The 18987-nt window shown below is 33.4% G+C and overlaps 1 protein-coding gene across 1 annotated transcript in view; it reads left to right on the top strand.

Moving 5' to 3' along the window:
• LOC111049063 (cysteine-rich with EGF-like domain protein 2) overlaps positions 1–9964 on the top strand; it is a 58103-nt gene extending 48139 nt beyond the window's left edge. Inside the window, exon 9 of the mRNA XM_039441603.1 lies at positions 4918–9964. Coding sequence (XP_039297537.1) covers positions 4918–4995 — 78 coding nt within the window. The 3' untranslated portion in view covers positions 4996–9964. The remainder of the gene's footprint in view (positions 1–4917) is intronic.
• The last annotated feature ends 9023 nt before the right edge of the window (positions 9965–18987 follow it).

The raw sequence follows: 18987 nt of genomic DNA, 5'->3' as shown, positions 1-18987 counted from the left end.
TCTTTATTATATATATATATATATATATATATATATATATATATATATATATATATATATATATATATATATATTAATATCACTTTAAAATATTTTTATCTCTTTAAATATTTTTCTATTGATTTATAAAAAAAGAGATTTGAAATATCTCAAGTTATTCTATTACTTTCATTTTTATTCTTTTTTCAAAAACATACAATAATTAATTTATCCATCTATTATCAGAATGTGAGAGGACTTAGAAGTAAACTGATTGATTCTTATAATGCCATTTCTGCTGAAAATTATGTCATAATTTGTACTGAGACTTGGTTGAATGATTATGTTGCCGACTGCGAGGTGTTGGATGGCAGGTATCGAGTATTTAGGGTGGATAGGGACTGTGTGAGTGCCAATAAGTTGGATGGAGGGGGTGTGCTGATAGCAGTTAATAAGAAGTATCGAGCAGAATCATGCGCTCTTGATTTGAATGTATATTTAGAAACAGTAGGTGTATTTGTATATTTTTCTAATAACAAAAGATATTTCATAAATACAGTCTATTTTCCGCCTGAAGCTCGTTTGCCTGTCTATCGCCAATATTTTGATTGCCTCGAGGCCAGTGTCAACTTATTGGATACAGATGTTATTATTGCTGGCGACTTTAATATTCCCGAGATTACTGGATTGAATTATTATCTTTTCAATGGCTCATGCATAGCTAGACAGCTCAATGATACTCTGGCCTTCTTGGGTTTGGAGTCGCGCAATGATATTTTGAATTGAAATCAGTGTACTTTGGATTTGGTTGTATGTGACAAACTTAGCAAAACTACAGTTACAAGGGAGGCGCCTGTGGTTCCCGAAGATCGCCATCACCCATCACTGCTTATAATGATTGAGATTCCATCCCTGTCTTTTCCCAAGCCTTCAGAACCGAATATTTTGAATTTCAAATACAATTTTAGAAAGGGAAATTTTTAGATTAGATGTTCATATTGATCATGTCGTGAATAAAGCTTTCAAGATTCTGGGATTTGTGTGTAGGCAGTGTAGAGAGTTCAGAGATAGTGTTCCTGTTATTAGAGTGTACAGTGCTTTGGTACGCAGTTGATTGGAGTATGGTTCAGTGATTTGGTCACCGTACCGGACCGGCACGGCTCATGACATTGAAAAAGTGCAGAACAGATTCCTGAGATACCTATACTGGATAAAATATAAAATTGTATGTCCATTTGATTTGGACAGGTCTCAGAGAACAATTTCAATTACATTCGCTGGCTTCTAGAAGGGATGCATGGCATTACTTTTCTATGTAAGCTAGTGGACAGCCCTTCCCTTTTATCATTGATTAATTTCCATGTTCCGCGATTGACAGCTGGATCTTGCAATACATTCACAATTGCCTTCTGCAGAACGGACTACAGTTATTATGAACCAATTAAAAGGATGCAGCGCCTATTCAATGTGAGCTGTGTCGGTCTGGATATATTTGGTGGGTTGGTTGATTCGATTGTGCGCGCGTGTCGAAGTAGGGTTGGTACCTATGTGGTCGGTGACGCATGATTTTTTTGGCCAGTCTCTTGATGGTAGTTTTTAATAATTGTTACAACATAATTATATACTGTGCGTTCGGAAAGTCCCTGTGCACCAAGTGACATGACGGGAATAGTTTCACGGTTAGGTTGGTAGCGCTGTGCTGTTGCCGAACACATAGTGAACGTTATTGTTCAGATATTTTAAGGAACTTTACGCATCAATTAACACAAGTGGAAATGAGTAATTGTTGGTTCCAACAAGACGGGGCAACAGCACATACATCTAACATCTCAATGGCTTTCCTGCGCAACGTGTTTGGTGAACGAATAATTTCAAAGAATTTGTGGCCTGCAAGATCTCCTGATCTGACTCCCCCCGATTTCTTTTTATGGGGTGCGGCAAAACAAACAGTGTATCGCAACAGACCACACACGATTGACGAACTTAGCCGCAATAACGGCATACATTAGCGAAATCACTGTTCTTCAGCTGCGTAAGGTGTTTGCAAACAAAATGAAACGAGTGCAATGCTGTATTGATGTCAACGGAGGTCATTTCGAACACCTTTTATAAACAATGTAATCATGTATTAAGGTGTGGTTTAAAAAGTTATTAAGGTATTGAATAAATTTTTTTTTGAAATGCTTAGTCATTTCTTTATACATATTTTCATTTTTCCCTAGTCACAAGTCCACTGCACAGCGACTTTCCGAACGCACTGTAGTATAACATATTATGATTTTTTCTCTTCTCTTAACTGTGTTTCTTTGGAGTGGAACGAAATTCTGTTTTATTTTACTCTCATATTCTGTCTTATTTGTTAAATTAGTACTTATTTTTATTCATATTCTTTATATTTCCTATTGGTTTATTTCTTATTTTTTATCATTTTCAATTTTTCATTAACTTTTTTTTCTTGATAATTATGAAGAACTTTGTGATGTTGAATCGGGAACAGTTTTGGGCTATGATGCCTGTTGTTCCCATACCTGTATGTATGTATTTTTTTTTTTTGTAAATAAATAAATAATTTCTAATTTACCAATAAGATGAAACTGAGTCAGGTAAAAATAATAGTATGCAATATTTATAACGAAGTATGAAATGAAATTATTGTGCTTGAATTGTTTAGAAATTCTCAAGAAAATTAAGAAAATGGAGTGTGTATGTGTTTCATTGTGAAAGAAAGAATGAATGCGACTTCAATATTCATTCAATACTATTATTTCATATCAATAGAAATATTTCATATTTTTTTATCAGAATACTCCGGTCTCATAAGGTCCATCGTCATAATCTAATTTACCAATAAGATAAAACTGAGTCAGGTAAAAATAACAGTGTGCAATATTTATAACGAAGTATATACGAGAAGAAGGCATAACATTCGAGTTTAATTATATTTTTCAGAGACCTCATAGCCTTTCAACACCACATACATTTTATTCCAATTCAACTATAAAACCTTACTATAATTTCATGTAGATTAAGGCTAAACTCACACTTATACGACTCAGGTCGAGAAGAGACTCGACTCTAGTCGAGAGCATGTGTTTCCAAATGGTGACACTCAGATCAGTCGATTCTAGTCTCCGCGACGTCACCATTTGAAAACATATGCTCTCGACTAGAGTCGAATCTCTGCTCGACCTGAGTCGCGTAAGTGTGAGTTGAGCCTTAGTCTCCATAATTTCAATGTAAGTTACAGTACTTATTTGAACGACTAGTTTCCTGTCTAGGCTGCCCAACTGTATTTAATTTCATATCGGCATCCATTGGATTCCTATGAAAGGCGCATGTGGAATTCTCCGTTGTATCGTTTTGAAATTTGTTGTCAAGAACAGTTGGTCTGTTTGTAGAAAACTATTCGATTGAAACTAGTTGATCAACAAACAGAGATTAAATTGAATCAAGTTAAGAGATATACTATTGAAATTGAGGAAATATTTTTGTTGCAATACAGTCATCCGATTTATACGCGGTTTGAGACGAAAGTATGAAGACTGATTTAAATTGGACTATCATTTTATAAAAATCTAGAACATTTTAGCGCTCATCAATACACAGCAGTATATGCGTGATGATATAACGTATAAGAAAATAGCATGGTAAGATTACAGGCTCCATGAAAGTTAATGAAAATATATCTATCAGGAGTTCCAACATAACACTCCGCTACAGAAATTCAGTCATTACCTCCTCACACTTCTGGCTTGGACATTTTTTATGATACTTGTAGGCAAAAATCAGGACAATAGATTTATGTTTCAAGGTCCGAGCCACAAGTGTAAGGACTGAATTTTTGTAGCGCAGTGCTAAGTTAGAACTCCTGATGGATATATTTTATTCAATTCTCGAGGCAGACTGTAATCTTCCACATACAAAGCGGTATAAACTGCCCATACAAATAACCCATAAACTGCTGTATATTGATGAGCGCTAAAACCACATAAAAATTGCACCTTTCATTGGAGGTCGATGGATGCCAATAAGCAATGAAATACAGTTCTGCAACCTAGACAGGAATCCAGTCGTTCAGATAAGTACTGTAACTTACATAGAAATTCTCTCTCTCTCTCTCTCTCTCTCTCTCTCTCTCTCTCTCTCTCTCTCTCTCTCTCTCTCTCTCTCTCTCTCTCTCTCTCTCTCTATTCCTTGGTTAACAGCCGTTGGGCTGGTTGGCAACAACTCTCCATGCCTCTCTGTCATCCGCCATTCTTTTGAGGTCTCTGTAGTTGGCACATCTCAGATCCTTCCTCAGTTGTTCGGTAATAGAAATTATGTTTTACTTATACATTATGGAGACTAAATCTACTTAAAATTTTGATCAACTTGATTTAGTAATTTCCATGTAAAATCATTAAACAGGTACCATTTTTCAAAGCGGTTTTATAATAAATATTTGGTTACTTCTACTCCAAATTTTGTTTATAAGAAAAAGTGGGGTCGGTTATTTGAAAATAAATCTAGGTGGTGAAAACTTTTGAAGGACGTGATATACCTTGTTATGACAGCCAATATATGACAACTCTTTTTCAATCGGGATCATAAACAATATTATGTGGTCAGTTCTGTTCAATTTGGGGTATTTAAAACTTGTATTATCAACCACCTATTCACCGTTAGCTCCCTTAGCTTACGTTTCATTTAATAGCATTATCAGTACATTTGTAACAAGTGTCATTGAACATTGGAACAGTGAAATCAGTGTAGAAGATCAGAGAATTCACGTTGGATAAATAAACTGTCTTGATTACCGTGAAAATTCATTTTTATAACTTGTGAAAAACTGGGTTTTCTAGGTTTGTGCCTTGAAGATGTCAAATTAGTTCATACATAAATGCTTATTTGTTGTAGAATTTAGTAAACCGTATCAATGTCTATTATAACTTTTTTCAGGCCTTCAATTATTATTATCATCAGAGGATTGCGATACGTGGTATAATGTATAGCACAAAAGTATTTGGAAGTCATTAAAGGCATTGAAACAATTCTCTATATCTCTACTACCTGCATAGCCTAATTGATAATAATGTTATTGTTAAATCTGTTGTTGATAAAGTATCTACTATTCAGTATCCTCTCAATATTAGTAGATCAATATCAACATTTTAATCAGTATACTAGTGTTGAAGTTCCTATGATAGTCTAGAATTTATTGTCCCAATACACTTACATTATGAAGTTCTAAGATTAATTAATAACTCTACTGCATTAAGGGCTGGTCCCTTTAATTGCATTTTTATATAACTGTTGTGTTTTTTTGTCATTAATGACAAAAATCCAAGCTGCAATGAAATTATATTATAAATATCATATAGTTCTTTCGAATGGTTAAAATTGATTTTATATTTTCAATAAAAATCAATGCCTTAGAATATTTTCTATATAACCCTTATTGCAATTGAAATATTTCTTGATGTCATGCTTCTCCTGAACGTTCAATATCGGTGAATGTACTTTTTATTATACTTGATTGATACAAACACTTTATACTTCACTGGTTGAAACCACCTAAAACTATAGGACCATTAACTTCCATCCTATTCTCCACTTACAAACCTACAGCTTATGAGAATCATCTTCAGCAAAAAAAGAACCATTTAAACTCTTTTGTCAAATAATGTCAAGATTATTCTCTTTTTGGGGGTGCAAAGTTTTGAATTCGCTCTAGATGTATGTATATAATTAACTTTTGAGTTATAAACAATGTAATATCTTTTATAGAGCGCATGTTGCGTTCTCTCAACAGCTATTTGAAATAGACACATAATTATAATAAATTGACTGCATACATTACAGTACACTACATTGAAAATCTAACAAATCAGACTTCAAAAGTGGAATTTGATTTTTCATGTAATCATTCATTTCTTATTTGAATGTTTTATCAGTAACTTTAAAACGGTTTGAGATATTGATGTGCGGTCTTCGCCTTTCATTTTTTCTTGAAATCCTGTATCATCTAACCACTTTCCCATTTAAAAAAATGAAGTTATATTCAAAATCTAAAAAATTACCAAGATGGTGGACCAAAATTTTGACGCGATAGAGTAGTTTTTTTATTGCAAATAGGATTCTCAATGAAACCTACTGTCAAATTATCATGTTAGAAAAAATATTAAGCTGTTTTCATCGTTTTAACCCATCTCTCTTATGCTCCAATACAATGAGGCTGCGCTCACACTGCATGCATTTTCGTACAGAGGTTGATCGTGCAAATACTCACGGAAGCGTACGGAAGATTCATATGTTTTCAAATAGAAGTGATAAATGATGTTATTCAAATAGATGCTCACTGTAAGTACATTCCGTCATTTCGATCTCTCCATGTTGCAATAGTTTTCTCATTTCAAATTTATTCACACAAAATGACGAATTTATGTTAAGCTGATTGTAGGATTTGAGTGATTCGGAGTAACCATCAATGCAAACCTTTGAAATAAATTAATATCAGAGTAATTCTAATTTTATTGATGGTTAACCTTGATAAAAAAAATGACAGCACTTGGTTATTATCAATATCAATTCATTCTTTAGAACTGATTTCCAGTCTGATTCGGTCCTTCATGCTTACTTTTTAAAGGAGAGAAACGTAAGTGTGACCGCAGCCTTAGGTTTTGCGCGTCTTGTAAAGAGTATGCGCAATCTGCAAGTTGTATATATTGTCTCATTCACTGCAACACAATCAGGTTACTTAGGTATAAATGTGCCCCAAATAGTCTATTTGGACACATTTTTGTAATGAATGTCACTGATTGGGCTGGTTCCAACAAATTTAATAACTTCACAACTTATTTTGTAAACTTTGTACTTAGTTCGGGCAATAAATGCTCAGAAAAGGGTACAGATAGAAAATAATTTCCCACAGGGGTTTAGAAGACAGTTTTCAACCCCGCAGTTCTGTTTATGGTAGTAAGGAGGTAAACATGTCAAAAGTATCTTTGCTAAGGGGGTGTGGGTGGTTCGAAGGTACCATTTTCTGGTTTCTCGCATTTATCTCGAAAACCATGTGTTTTACGGACATGACTATCCTATGCAAAATTGAAGCTTACATAATTTCCTACAATACTCATCCTACAACTTTTTCTATATATTTTCTAGTGTTCTATATAACCGCTTTTGAAAGGTGACATCTTTGGAAAAACAAGTTTTTTTTCAATGTTTTGCTGTTATTACTTTAAAAAAGAATTGAAAATTCCATGTTGATTATGAGCACATTAAAATTTCTTCAATTTTATGTATAATTTCACAATTTTAAGCAATGAAGACTGTAGAATCTTCAGTTTTTCAACAATAGACCATATCAGAGAAAATTGAAGGGAATGTCTGGAACACAATTTTTGACTTTGCAGCTCAATTGGGACTAGTTAGGAGATAAATATGGCAAAAGTTGCATCTCTAACCCTTCTATTGAAGGTGTGGAATCGCTATATTGACACTTTACTATAAGCTCATAATCAGCATGAATTTTTTCAATCAATTTTTAAAAAGTTATTGTAGAAAAAATTGTAATCAAACCATCAAACGTGTTTTCTCAATTATGTCACACTTTCAAGACCGGTTATTTTTAAAACTATAGAGAATATAGAAATCGCTGTTAGATGAATGAATATATTGTAGGAAATTATGTAAGCTTCAATGTTATATTTGGTTTTCGAGATACATGCGAAAAACCAAAAAAATTTACCTTTGAACCACCCCCACCCCCTTAGCACAGGGGCTCTTGATATGTTTACCTCCTTACTACCCTAAACAGAACTGCGGTGTCTAAAAATGGCTTTCTAACTTTTCCCTCTATAACCCTTCGTACAAATTGGTAGAAATTTGCATTAGAAATTAATTTGTCAATTGTTCTACGAAAGCAATAAAATAAGGTATTATATTGTGATTGTATTCTGTAAGTATTCGAATCAATAATTCTAAATATCTTCTTAAAAAGTGTATCAAGCCAAATTTCATATGTAATTAATAAAAATGTTGAATTTTCAAGTGTTTCAAGTGCCAAAAAATCCAAATCTCACAGGATGATCTTTAAGCGTTTTAACGTAGAATAACTATACTAGTTCATCCATGTTACTTACTAGTCACTATGTCAATCTAGTTACTCTATGGTTATACTTTATTCTAGTTTCAATGTACATATGTTATTCACATCAAACTAAATTTTTAGGTCTGACATCTCAATTTTTAGATCACTTTTTATTAGACTAGCAGTTAGCACGTGCTTCACACTGGTGAAAATTTTGTGTTGCAAAATACAATCTCTTTATGTCCAGGAAACAAAAAAATCGCGTGCTACCAATTACTGAGTGACTTGGAGAAAGCTCTATTTGGTCGGGCTTTTATTGTTGTGTAAATTTCAAATCACTAATTGGATAAATTTGTTTCAATTATTAAATCAAAATCATTTTTCAATAACAATGAAAATACGCCTATATCCATCCTCGGTAGATTCAGAATTTTTATGTAAAATTGCAAGTTAATCAGTTCATTAGTTCATAAGAGTGATGATGCGTCAATCGTGTATTTCATATCCCGTACAATACCACCTTCCTTCATAATATTATAGAATGATGTTCATATTTATGTTACCTTCTTCCTTATTAAGCTATGGTACATACAATATTAAATTCATGAAAAATTTATCTTGTATAACACTTTATGAAGCTAATGTGGTGGGTTCCATTACCCACGCACAAGCAAAAAACTCATATTGGCACCCAGCAAAAAAACCTTGAAACCGACTTTCAACTAATTTTGTTACTTAAACTTCTAATAGTATTCATTATTAGTTAGCTTATATTGCTTGTAATTTTTTTTTACAGTGTGCCAAAAACTCAGCTTATATTGCTCGTATTTTTTACAGTGTGACAAAAACTCTAGGATTACAAGATTCAGGGACAGCTTTTTCAATTTTTCTGTTTTCAAATCAATATAAATATAAAGAATGTATTTGATAGTTACTTTATAAGGCCTGATTTGGAATGGGTAGCATTAAATTGTTGTCGCAAGTTGAAAATTTGTCAGAACAGATAAAAAAAGCTTCGTAAAAAGACACTAATTAAAAATTGTCTGTCATAATTCAATGCTTCAATTTTCTTTTCAACAACTAAGAGGTAATTTTGCTTTGAATGCATGTCACACCTTTCTACATACTGACTTAGATCACAATTTATTGTGATTTAAACGCGTTTCTTCAATAGTAGCACTTGAAACGTTTGACTTTCAGCACTCAAAACGCTTACTCTGTACACAAGTTTTGCCGTAAGTCTGCCATAAGTCTTGAAACTTACTCTGCTTATACATTACTGAATAAGAATGTGTTCGTTTATAATAGTTTGTATTCTACTATAGGAATTGTCACTCAATTGATGCTGATGAGTTCAAGCAACAATAAATTGATCTTATCTCTGATAAGATTGCGATTTATTCATATCATGAATTGGCCTTTTTGTATATTCTCAAATTGTGGAAATCCAAGATGATCTGATTATACTTAGAGAATTATTTTTTTCCTTATTATTTGTGGATTCAGATTTTTGCTGATTAGAAGTATAGTTTTATGACATTACCTATGTAATGGTTTTTATGATCGTTATAGCACAAGTTTGATGGATTTTTAATTTGTTGGTTATTGAGATCTTTGCTTCTGTGATATGAGCGAGAGAAAAAAACGATTCTCGATATAAAACAGATTTTCAAGTGAAAATGATGATCGAGGGAGTATTGTTTCAAATTAAAGGACTATTATAGTGTTGGAGTTTTATCACCAAACCTTTTGCTGTTTTATTCTGGTACCGTATATTTGACTAGGTGAATAATTTATACTCTGTTTTACTCATGTATTAGTAACAGAGTATTAGGCTAAGTTGTTGAATTATCATGTTTACCGTATATTATGTGAATGTGTATGATGAGAAATAAAACTCCAAGTTTTATCATTCCTTGTCTAACTTTTCGGCCCTCTGATCATTGGTATTTCCCTCTTTTGAACAATTAGCGAGAACACCATTCAACTTCATTCTAAAATAAATCGCGATTGAGTTTTGAAACGTGACTTGGTTAATCTAAACGCCTAAAGCATTTAACTGAGTATTCAATTTTGTTAAAATTCACTGATCGAAAGAAGATTGATAAATCATAGAAATTACAAATGATATGTAATACAAGGTAGATTAGTCTCTCTGGAGAGTGATTGGCCTAGATTCCATCTAATTGTCAGAGCGAGACTAGCTCCACTAACTGGCAGCTGGAAATTATTCCCTGGTGGATGAGGACCCACCTACAACTGTAGTTCAACTCGTGTCATTACTCAGTACGTGAGCAAAAGCCAAGGGCATCATCCTGAACAATAAAAATATAATTAATTTCAATTTAAATAATAGTCGAACATATTGATATTGCAAAATATTTATAAATATTATATTGATATGTACCATAATACGTAGGACAGATATGTCAGTTGAAACCATAGTTTTAATCTATTATTCAAGTTTTTGTTATCTTCTCATCGAAAACTTTGTTCTACGGTGTGTTTATGTGATTATAGTTATTTTGATGATCAATTATCTTTAATAATATTCTGAAAACTTTTGTCCTGAAATTGTTATTGTACTGTATTGATCTTTAATTTTATTTTAAAAAATAAAGTCTCAGTATTCATACTGTTGGTCAGTGAATTATTCCGCTACAGCTAAACTGTGCTGAATATAAACATGATTCATAATATTATAATAATTATGTATTGAAAGAAGAATGATTCCTATAATATATAGTTTCTCTAGTATTAAAATTTATTGTTTTATTATTACAAGTCTCTGATATAGAATATTCTACACATAAAATGAGAATATTATGAAGAGCTATGCAAATGAATGCTCTTTCACAGTACCAGTACCATTCAAGTTCTGGCTCTTAGTTTTCAACTGTAGAGAAACTGAACACATAAATAATGTCATTCTTATCTCAATTCCGTTCAACTTGCTGGCAGGTTGTTATCACTTTTGGCAGGTTGTTATTCTTTTTGAATCAATGATGCCTTGAATCTTATCTCTGAATAACTTCTGAATCTTATTGATTATGATGATCCTTTGAATTATTATTCCTAATTTTGTTTTAGTGTTGTTCGTTTATTTTTTTTTTCTAGCAAATCGATCTCATTCTAATGAGAAATTAGCCTATAAGTTTTCCTATATTTTCTATGAGTCTACTCTATGAGTCTTTCAGTCTTATACGGTCGGGCAAGAATTATATATATTTTTTATCTTTAATTCTTATTTTTCTTCTCAGTACTTTTTCTTTTATTTTTCCCCCTTCTCCCTTTCTCTTATTGCAAATAATTATATGGATAGTGATTTTGAATGTATATATTTATCCTCAATTGAGGACTTTAATTCTCACTTTAAAAATAATGAGAGTATAACTTTTTTTCACATGAATATTAAAAGCATCAATAGAAATTTTGATGAATTTCTTTTATATCTGAATAATTTGGATACTAAACCGGATTTTATCATATTGTCTGAAGCATGGATCCAACCAGATGTGAATATTAATTTATATAGTATTGAAGGCTACACTACTTTATTCTCATGTAATGATAACAGATGTGGTGGTGTTGTCCTTTATCACAAGGAGGATTTTTTATGCTGCACAGTGACTAGTGAAATTAATGGAGCCGATTCCATTGTCATTGATTGCGTGTGTGGTGGTTCTTGTTTCACATTGGTAGGGATATATAGGTGGCATGGAGTTCCTGTCGATTGTTTCCTTACTGATTTCTGTGGTTTGTTGGAAGGCTTGCAGAGCTCTATTGTAGTATGTTTAGGTGATTTCAATATTAATGTCAATAAATCTGATCGAATTAGTGACCAATACTTTGAGATAATATCTTCATGTGGTTTTGAAAATGTAATTGATATTGACACACGTGTGACTGACACCACTTCAACATGTATTGATCACATACTGGTTAGAGGTCTAGCTCCATCTCTTGCACGCTCTGCTGTTGTCGAGGTCTCTATAACTGATCACAGAGCTGTATGTATATCTATGCATGCTGATAGGTCTCGATCTGAGGTGGTTTCGCAGGAATTTCAGGAAATTAATTATGAAGAACTTACTCGTTTACTCAGTGAAGAGGATTGGTCTACTGTGTACAGAGCTGGAAACGCTGATCAGGCTTACAATTGTTTTTGTAATATTTTGAATTTGTCCATTCAGTCAACTACATCCACTAAGCTTAGGCAAAATAACCATAGACAGAGATTGTTAAAACCTTGGATGAGCAGTGGACTTTGTGAAGCGATTGTATCAAGAGACAAGTTATACAAAAGATCTATGAATGAGCCTGACAATCGTAGGTTGAAGCTCGAATTTGTAACTTTGAGAAACAAAATAAAAAAGTGGATCAAGAAATCAAAAGAAAGATACTACTATGGTCGATTCCAGATGGTTAGAGGAAATTCCAAAAAACAGTGGAAATTGATTAATGAATTGATTGGAAGAGGTACAAAGAAAAACAAATTCAATTTGATTACTGAAAATGGGATTGTTAGTGAGGATTCAAAAGTGGCTGATATGTTTAATGAATATTTTGTTTCCGCACCCAAGTCAGCTGTTCCTCCTCCTTTCCCTTCAATAGCTTTACATGACTATCACAATTCTTTCAGAGAGCCACGTTGTGAGAGATCCTTTTTCCTGCATCCAATTTCTCCTTTTGAGATAGAGAAAGTGATTTCATCCTTGAAAAAATCCAAGGCCCCAGGAATTGATGGATATTCCTCTGTCCTAGTTAAATGGATTAGCTCTTTCATTAGTCCAGTGTTAGCTTTTATTTTCAACTTGAGCATTTCTGAGGGCGCTTTTCCTAGCAAACTCAAAATTGCAAAAGTGATTCCAATTCCCAAAAAAGGTAACCGAAAATTGGTGGAGAACTATAGATCAATTTCACTTCTTTCTGTGTTTTCAATTATTTTTGAGAAGCTGATTAAAATTCGTCTATTGAACTTTCTAAATTCATCCAATTTTTTCTCTAGTAGTCAATATGGCTTTAGGGAGGGCTTGGGAACTGAGTTGGCTCTGAGGAAATTTGTCTCAGAAATATGTTCAAATATCAATAATAAAGAGATTAGAAGAGTATCAGGTTTGTTTCTGGACATTCGAAAAGCCTTTGATACTGTGGACCATTCTACACTTGTCAGAAAGTTGGAGGCATCTGGAGTTCGTGGTCTGCCACTAGCTTGGTTCCGTTCATATCTTACTGGGCGTTCCCAGGCTGTAAGCATTGGCTTGAGTTCCAGCCCGCTTCTGATGATCGACTGTGGAGTTCCACAAGGCTCTGTGTTGGGACCAATTTTATTCTTGGTTTACATCAACGACCTGTATCTGGGCCCCTTCAGAGGAAGTTTTACAGTGTTTGCTGATGACACGGCACTTTCTTATGGTGCATGTTCTGATGAGGATTTGTACGATCAGATGTCAAATGACCTGCACTTGATTTCCATGTGGTTCGGGTTCAATAAATTAAGCCTGAATCTTGATAAAACCATTTATTTGAATTTTGGAATAGCCTCTTCTTTCTTGCTAACCCAACCTTTGAAGTTCCATCATGTGGGATGTACCAGTCGTGACTGTGACTGTGGTATCATCAATCAGTCAAAAAGTGTAAAGTATCTTGGCATTACTGTTGATGACAATTTGATGTGGAAAGGACAGATAGACGGTATGAAGAAGTACCTGCGTTGCTTACTGCATAGAATTTTCAGTTTGAAAAATATGTGTCCAACATTTGTTTTGAGAGATCTTTACTTTGCTCTTGCTCAATCTCGCCTTTCTTATGGGCTGGTCTGTTGGGGAAGTACTTATATAACTCACTTAAGGCCAGTAATGTCTCTGCAGAAGTCTCTAGTTAGAGCAATTGCTAATCAAGAGAATTTTGATTTTCTGTCGTCATGCCAGGTTATGAATATCATGCCTCTGAGGCACCTGTACGTCTTCAAGGTCCTGTCTGAATTCTATTGGTCTAGTGGAAATCAAGGGGCAACTTTGGGACATGAAACTGGAATAATGAGAACAAGGTTCACTGATAGGTTCCCAATCCCTAGACCCAATAGCACTTTCTTTCAAAAATCTTTTTGTTTTTTGCAAGGCAGGTTTTTCAATCATGTGCCACAGGATATAGTTTATGCTAATTATCCTCTTCCTGTTTTCAAGAGAAAAATAAAAAAGGTAATTTTTGCTCTCAATATCGATGTCATTGAAAGCTGGTATCATATTCAGAGATAAGATTATTCATTTATGTGAAAAACCCTTGATAAAATGTTTTAAAATTAGCATGTAAGTCGTATTGAGTTATCATGCCTTTTAGTATGTATTCAGTGAGGTTCCCTGCTAATGTTCTACTGTTGTAGAAATTCAATAGGTCTAATCATTTTGAATATCCTCAAATTTTTCAATTTTTAATTGCGTAGCTCCATCTCATTTTATACTTTTTTGTAGCCTATACAGTATATTTACAAAATGTTTCATCTTAGCCTAGTATAATTAGTTATGCTCTCGTTTCATATATTATTTGCTTCTATATTCTTTTTATTTTTGTCAATATTCTAATATTCATTATATTGTTGTTGATATGATACTCCTGTGCGCGGACGGAAAATTTATTTTCTTTGCGCTCAGTAAATTTGCCATAATTATTATGATTTAGTTTTAAACTTTTATTGTATTATTGTTTTATTTACAATCAATATTGTGTTTCCAAAAGTATGTCTGTATTTGTTTTTATGGCAAATAAAGTCTATTCTATTCTATTCTATTCTATTCACCAAGAAAGGAGAAAATCACTCACACAAGGGTCTTTCTTGTCAGCTCAAGCTTCCATTACAAGGCGGAGGTTTGAGGCTGGTTAAGGCTGTTCGGTAGCCTACCCTTTTTTTATTTAAATTGGATAATATCTTTCAATAGAATTGCTGAGATCATTATACGAATGAGAAAAAGTCGCACCTGAAATTTTTAAGTGGTCTAATAAACGAGTTATGGGTTGTTGAAGTGCTAACTCCGTTTTCTTTCCAGATCATAAACTGTTTCGAATTTTCCATTAGAGTTTTTTTTTTAATACATTCAGTATTACATTACATTACATATACATTCAGCCAAACATCATTGGCTTTGTTCTAATATGCGTTATTTTTGCGATTAATTCCAAAATAAACAAGTTATCGAATTTACAAAAAATGTTACTTTTTTATTTATGATCTATATGGGGAATAAAATGTTTTAGTTTGGAAATATACATTTTTTGAATTTTTAAGAGAAGTTCTGTTAATATAGTCGAAACCGTTTATGATCTGGAAAGAAAACGGAGTTAGCACTTCAACAACCCATAACTCGCTTATCAGACCACTTAAAAGTTTCAGTTGTTACTTTTTCTCACTCTTATAATGATCTTAACAATTATATTGAAAAAGATTATCCAATTTAAATAATGAAAAAAGTGTACCGAACAGCACAGCCTTAAGGATGATGACTAGAGAGGATTGTTAAAGAAGGCTTTTCAATATATCCGATATTTTGCGTCTCAATTAGAATAATATAGCCTATTTATTACTAGCTTACCTGGTGAACTTCGTACCGCCAAAAACTCAATGGGCCATATGAATAAAACCAAAGCATATGCTCATGAGCATGGAGCATAAGGTTTTGCTCATGAGCATTAGGTAGAAGCATAGGCATTTGCTCATTCTCATATGAATAAGCTTTACCTTATGCTCCTGAACTCCTGAGCAAATGCTCACGTATTTTTCATCAGCTGGTTCGTCTTTGTGGCCTTACTTTGTTTTTATAGCCTCAAATAAGCGCTAAATATGTAAGTAGGAGACACCGCTTGTGTTTGCGTCGTCTGCTCTGTTTTTTATTTATGAAATATGAATTGAGTTTTAGGTTAGTTGAGTTTAGAATTTTGAAATAATAGCGAGAAAAAAATTTCATCTCTATAATAATCTTCAGTTTGTTTTTATAGCCTCACATAAGCGCTAAATATGCAAGTAGGAGACACCGCTTGTGTTTGCGTCGTCTGCTCTGTTTTCTATTTATGAAATATGAATTGAGTTTTAGGTTAGTTGAGTTTAGAATTTTGAAATAATAGCGTGAAAAAAATATCATCTCTATAATAATCTTCAGCATAATTTTATAATATCAATAGCCTTCTTATAATCGTCTACACTGTCATCTTCTTAAATGCCTATTTCCTATTTTGTGATGGCTATCTTTATATCAGATAGCTATCTTTTGTATTTATTCTTTTGTAGGAATGATGGTGATTTATAATAGTTGAATCTAAAAAGAGTTTTATAGTTCTCAACTATTGGCTGTGATCGTATCTGATATAGTTTCCTCTTCCTCATACGAATTAGTTGAGCCATTTTACTATGAGCAAAAGGTGATAAACTGCTCTAGTCTAGACTTACCTTTTTTGAAGCATTTGCTTCAAAAGTTGAGCAAATGCTCTAGTTTATTCATACACTTTTGAGTATAAGCTTTTACTTTTGAGCAAATGCTCAAACTATTTTTTTGATGAGCATGAGCAAAAGGTTTTGCTCACGTTTATTCATAGAAAATGAAACAAATGCTCCATATTTTATAAGTATAAGCAAATGCTCAACTTTATTCATATGACCCATTGTATCTCATGTCACCCTTGACTTTATTTGGTGAATCATGTAATTTATCTGACAATCAATATTTTCATTTACATCTCAATACGGACTTCCTATGTGCTTAGTCATGCAGCATTTATTATTCCTAAAACATATTCTTCTCAATCGATTGGCAGTAATATCTATCAGTAAAGTGTTGAATTAAAAAAATAGATATGTTGAATCAGTGTTTCATAGTTGTTGATTGTCAATAGATGGTCTAGGAAATATGCGATGAACGATGAATTACACAGAATTTCATTTTAGGATGAATACAATCTAAGCTAAATTAAAAAAAAAAGTAAATTAGTCTGTCATTCTTCAGTAATTAATGAATGCAATATGAACAACTCTTTCTCATGAGGTGAATCATTTTTTTCCAACATTTTCCAGTTTCTCAATGATAGAAGAGTGATAATTATTTGTAATTTTGTATAGGTCTTCTAAGGAACTATTATGTACAGCTGGTACCAATCAACTACACTAACTTCAACTCCAAACTACCGTTTTAATACCAGTACACACTTTATCATAGGGTGACGTGTTTATTATACAGCTGGTAACTTTAGATGCTACACAAAGTAGGAGATTCTCTTCTCTGTGGATGCTAAATCATATTATCACAATCTGATGTTGAATCATGATCATCTTCCCGTTCTTCGGTAGCCGCTCGGTCGAAAATTTCAAAAACATAGGTCTGTAAAATGGATTAATAAATTATTATTATTAGCCCCCCTATTAAAATTTCTGGTCAGAAACCATCCCCAATATTCACACAACATATTCCCAAAGTTTCATGCCATTCTGTCAAGTAATTTTTGAGTCTATAGGGAACAAACATACAAACAAACACACAGATATTCATTTTTATATATGTATATAGATATAAATTGAAATGTAAATATGGTCCAATTAAAATATGGCCCTTTTATTCTGCATCAACCCGTGAATATTTCAAATTGTGATAGTTTAAAATAATCGCTGACCCTCAGAGTTGAGTAGAATAAGCATGAGGTTCTATCAACCTCTGATGAATTATTGCAGCTGGAAGAGTCGTGGGTTCGCATCTCACCAATGTTGTTTGCTCAATACTTCCTCTAATAAAAATGAAAATTCATTGTCATTTTTCTCAGAACGAAACAAATAATATTATTTACAAGCTTGCAGGCTCGCTTTGCTCTCATTATCCGTCTAGCACCCAAGGTGCTAGAGTGGTAGAACCCCACCGAAAATCTGGGTTCCTTTATATCCATAATCCTCCATATTCTACATCCTTACCCCTCACTAAGCCTTAATATCCTCTCACTTGTACCTTTCATTTTTTCCACTTCCCTGTGAATTCTGCCCATCCAATTAATTAGCCTACATTAGTTTCATCATTAGTATGAATTTCCACTAATATTTTTCACTATTAATAAAACAATATTGAAACTTGATTAGTTATTAACCGATTAATTTATTTCAACTTGAAAAAATGACCTATGGTTGTTACTAGTCATTGTAATATTTTAAATAATAAAGGGTACTTCACGTTTCAATATTGTTTTATTAATTTATAAAAGTAGCCCATTCAAGTAAAGTGTTTTTATTTTTCACTATATCTTGAATTTGAATTTAAAAGTGTTATTTTTAATTTTATAAGTGTTTTTCATAGGTCTTGTCAGACCTGGCAATGTAAGACTAATTAAATAAATATCTAGCTAGAGGTCTGCGCCCCCTGGACCCCCGGCTGTATCATCCAGAATTGAGAACAGCAGTCTAACTTCGCTCTCCAGCATTCTTCGTTTGAGCTTCCTCCTATCAAATAGTCAAATACAGTCTTTCCAGGCGTTTTTGAGTTGACTGAGACAATGCTGGAAATTGCCAATCGTTTGCTGGCGAACTTTGTTGTTATTGTAGCAACTTTGGGAACCCTGTTATTGCTCTCCTCCTCCTTCTCAAGGCCCAGGAAGCAAGCCACCCTACAGGATTCGGTCCAGAGGCTAGCAGCTGTCAAAAGGGTCGGCTTCGAGGGGCAGCTGAAAAGATACTCTGTGCTGCGGGGTCCACCGCCACAGTCGGGACATGAATCACGCACACAATCAGTGATTCTGATGGACATGTAACTCTTTAGAATCATAGAGTAGCCCGATCTCAGTTGAGCAAGGATGGTGCGGGTTCTTCTGGGCAGGCTTTTCTTGTCAGCATTCATTTGTTCGATGATGAACAATATATTCTTTATTGATGGATGGTCTTGGTTCTAGCCATCCAATCTCGCAGATCAGATAATTTT

Source organism: Nilaparvata lugens, chromosome X (genome assembly GCF_014356525.2).
Source record: "Nilaparvata lugens isolate BPH chromosome X, ASM1435652v1, whole genome shotgun sequence".
Taxonomy (NCBI): Eukaryota; Metazoa; Arthropoda; class Insecta; order Hemiptera; family Delphacidae; genus Nilaparvata; species Nilaparvata lugens.
This window is presented reverse-complemented; position numbering and strand designations above follow the sequence as displayed.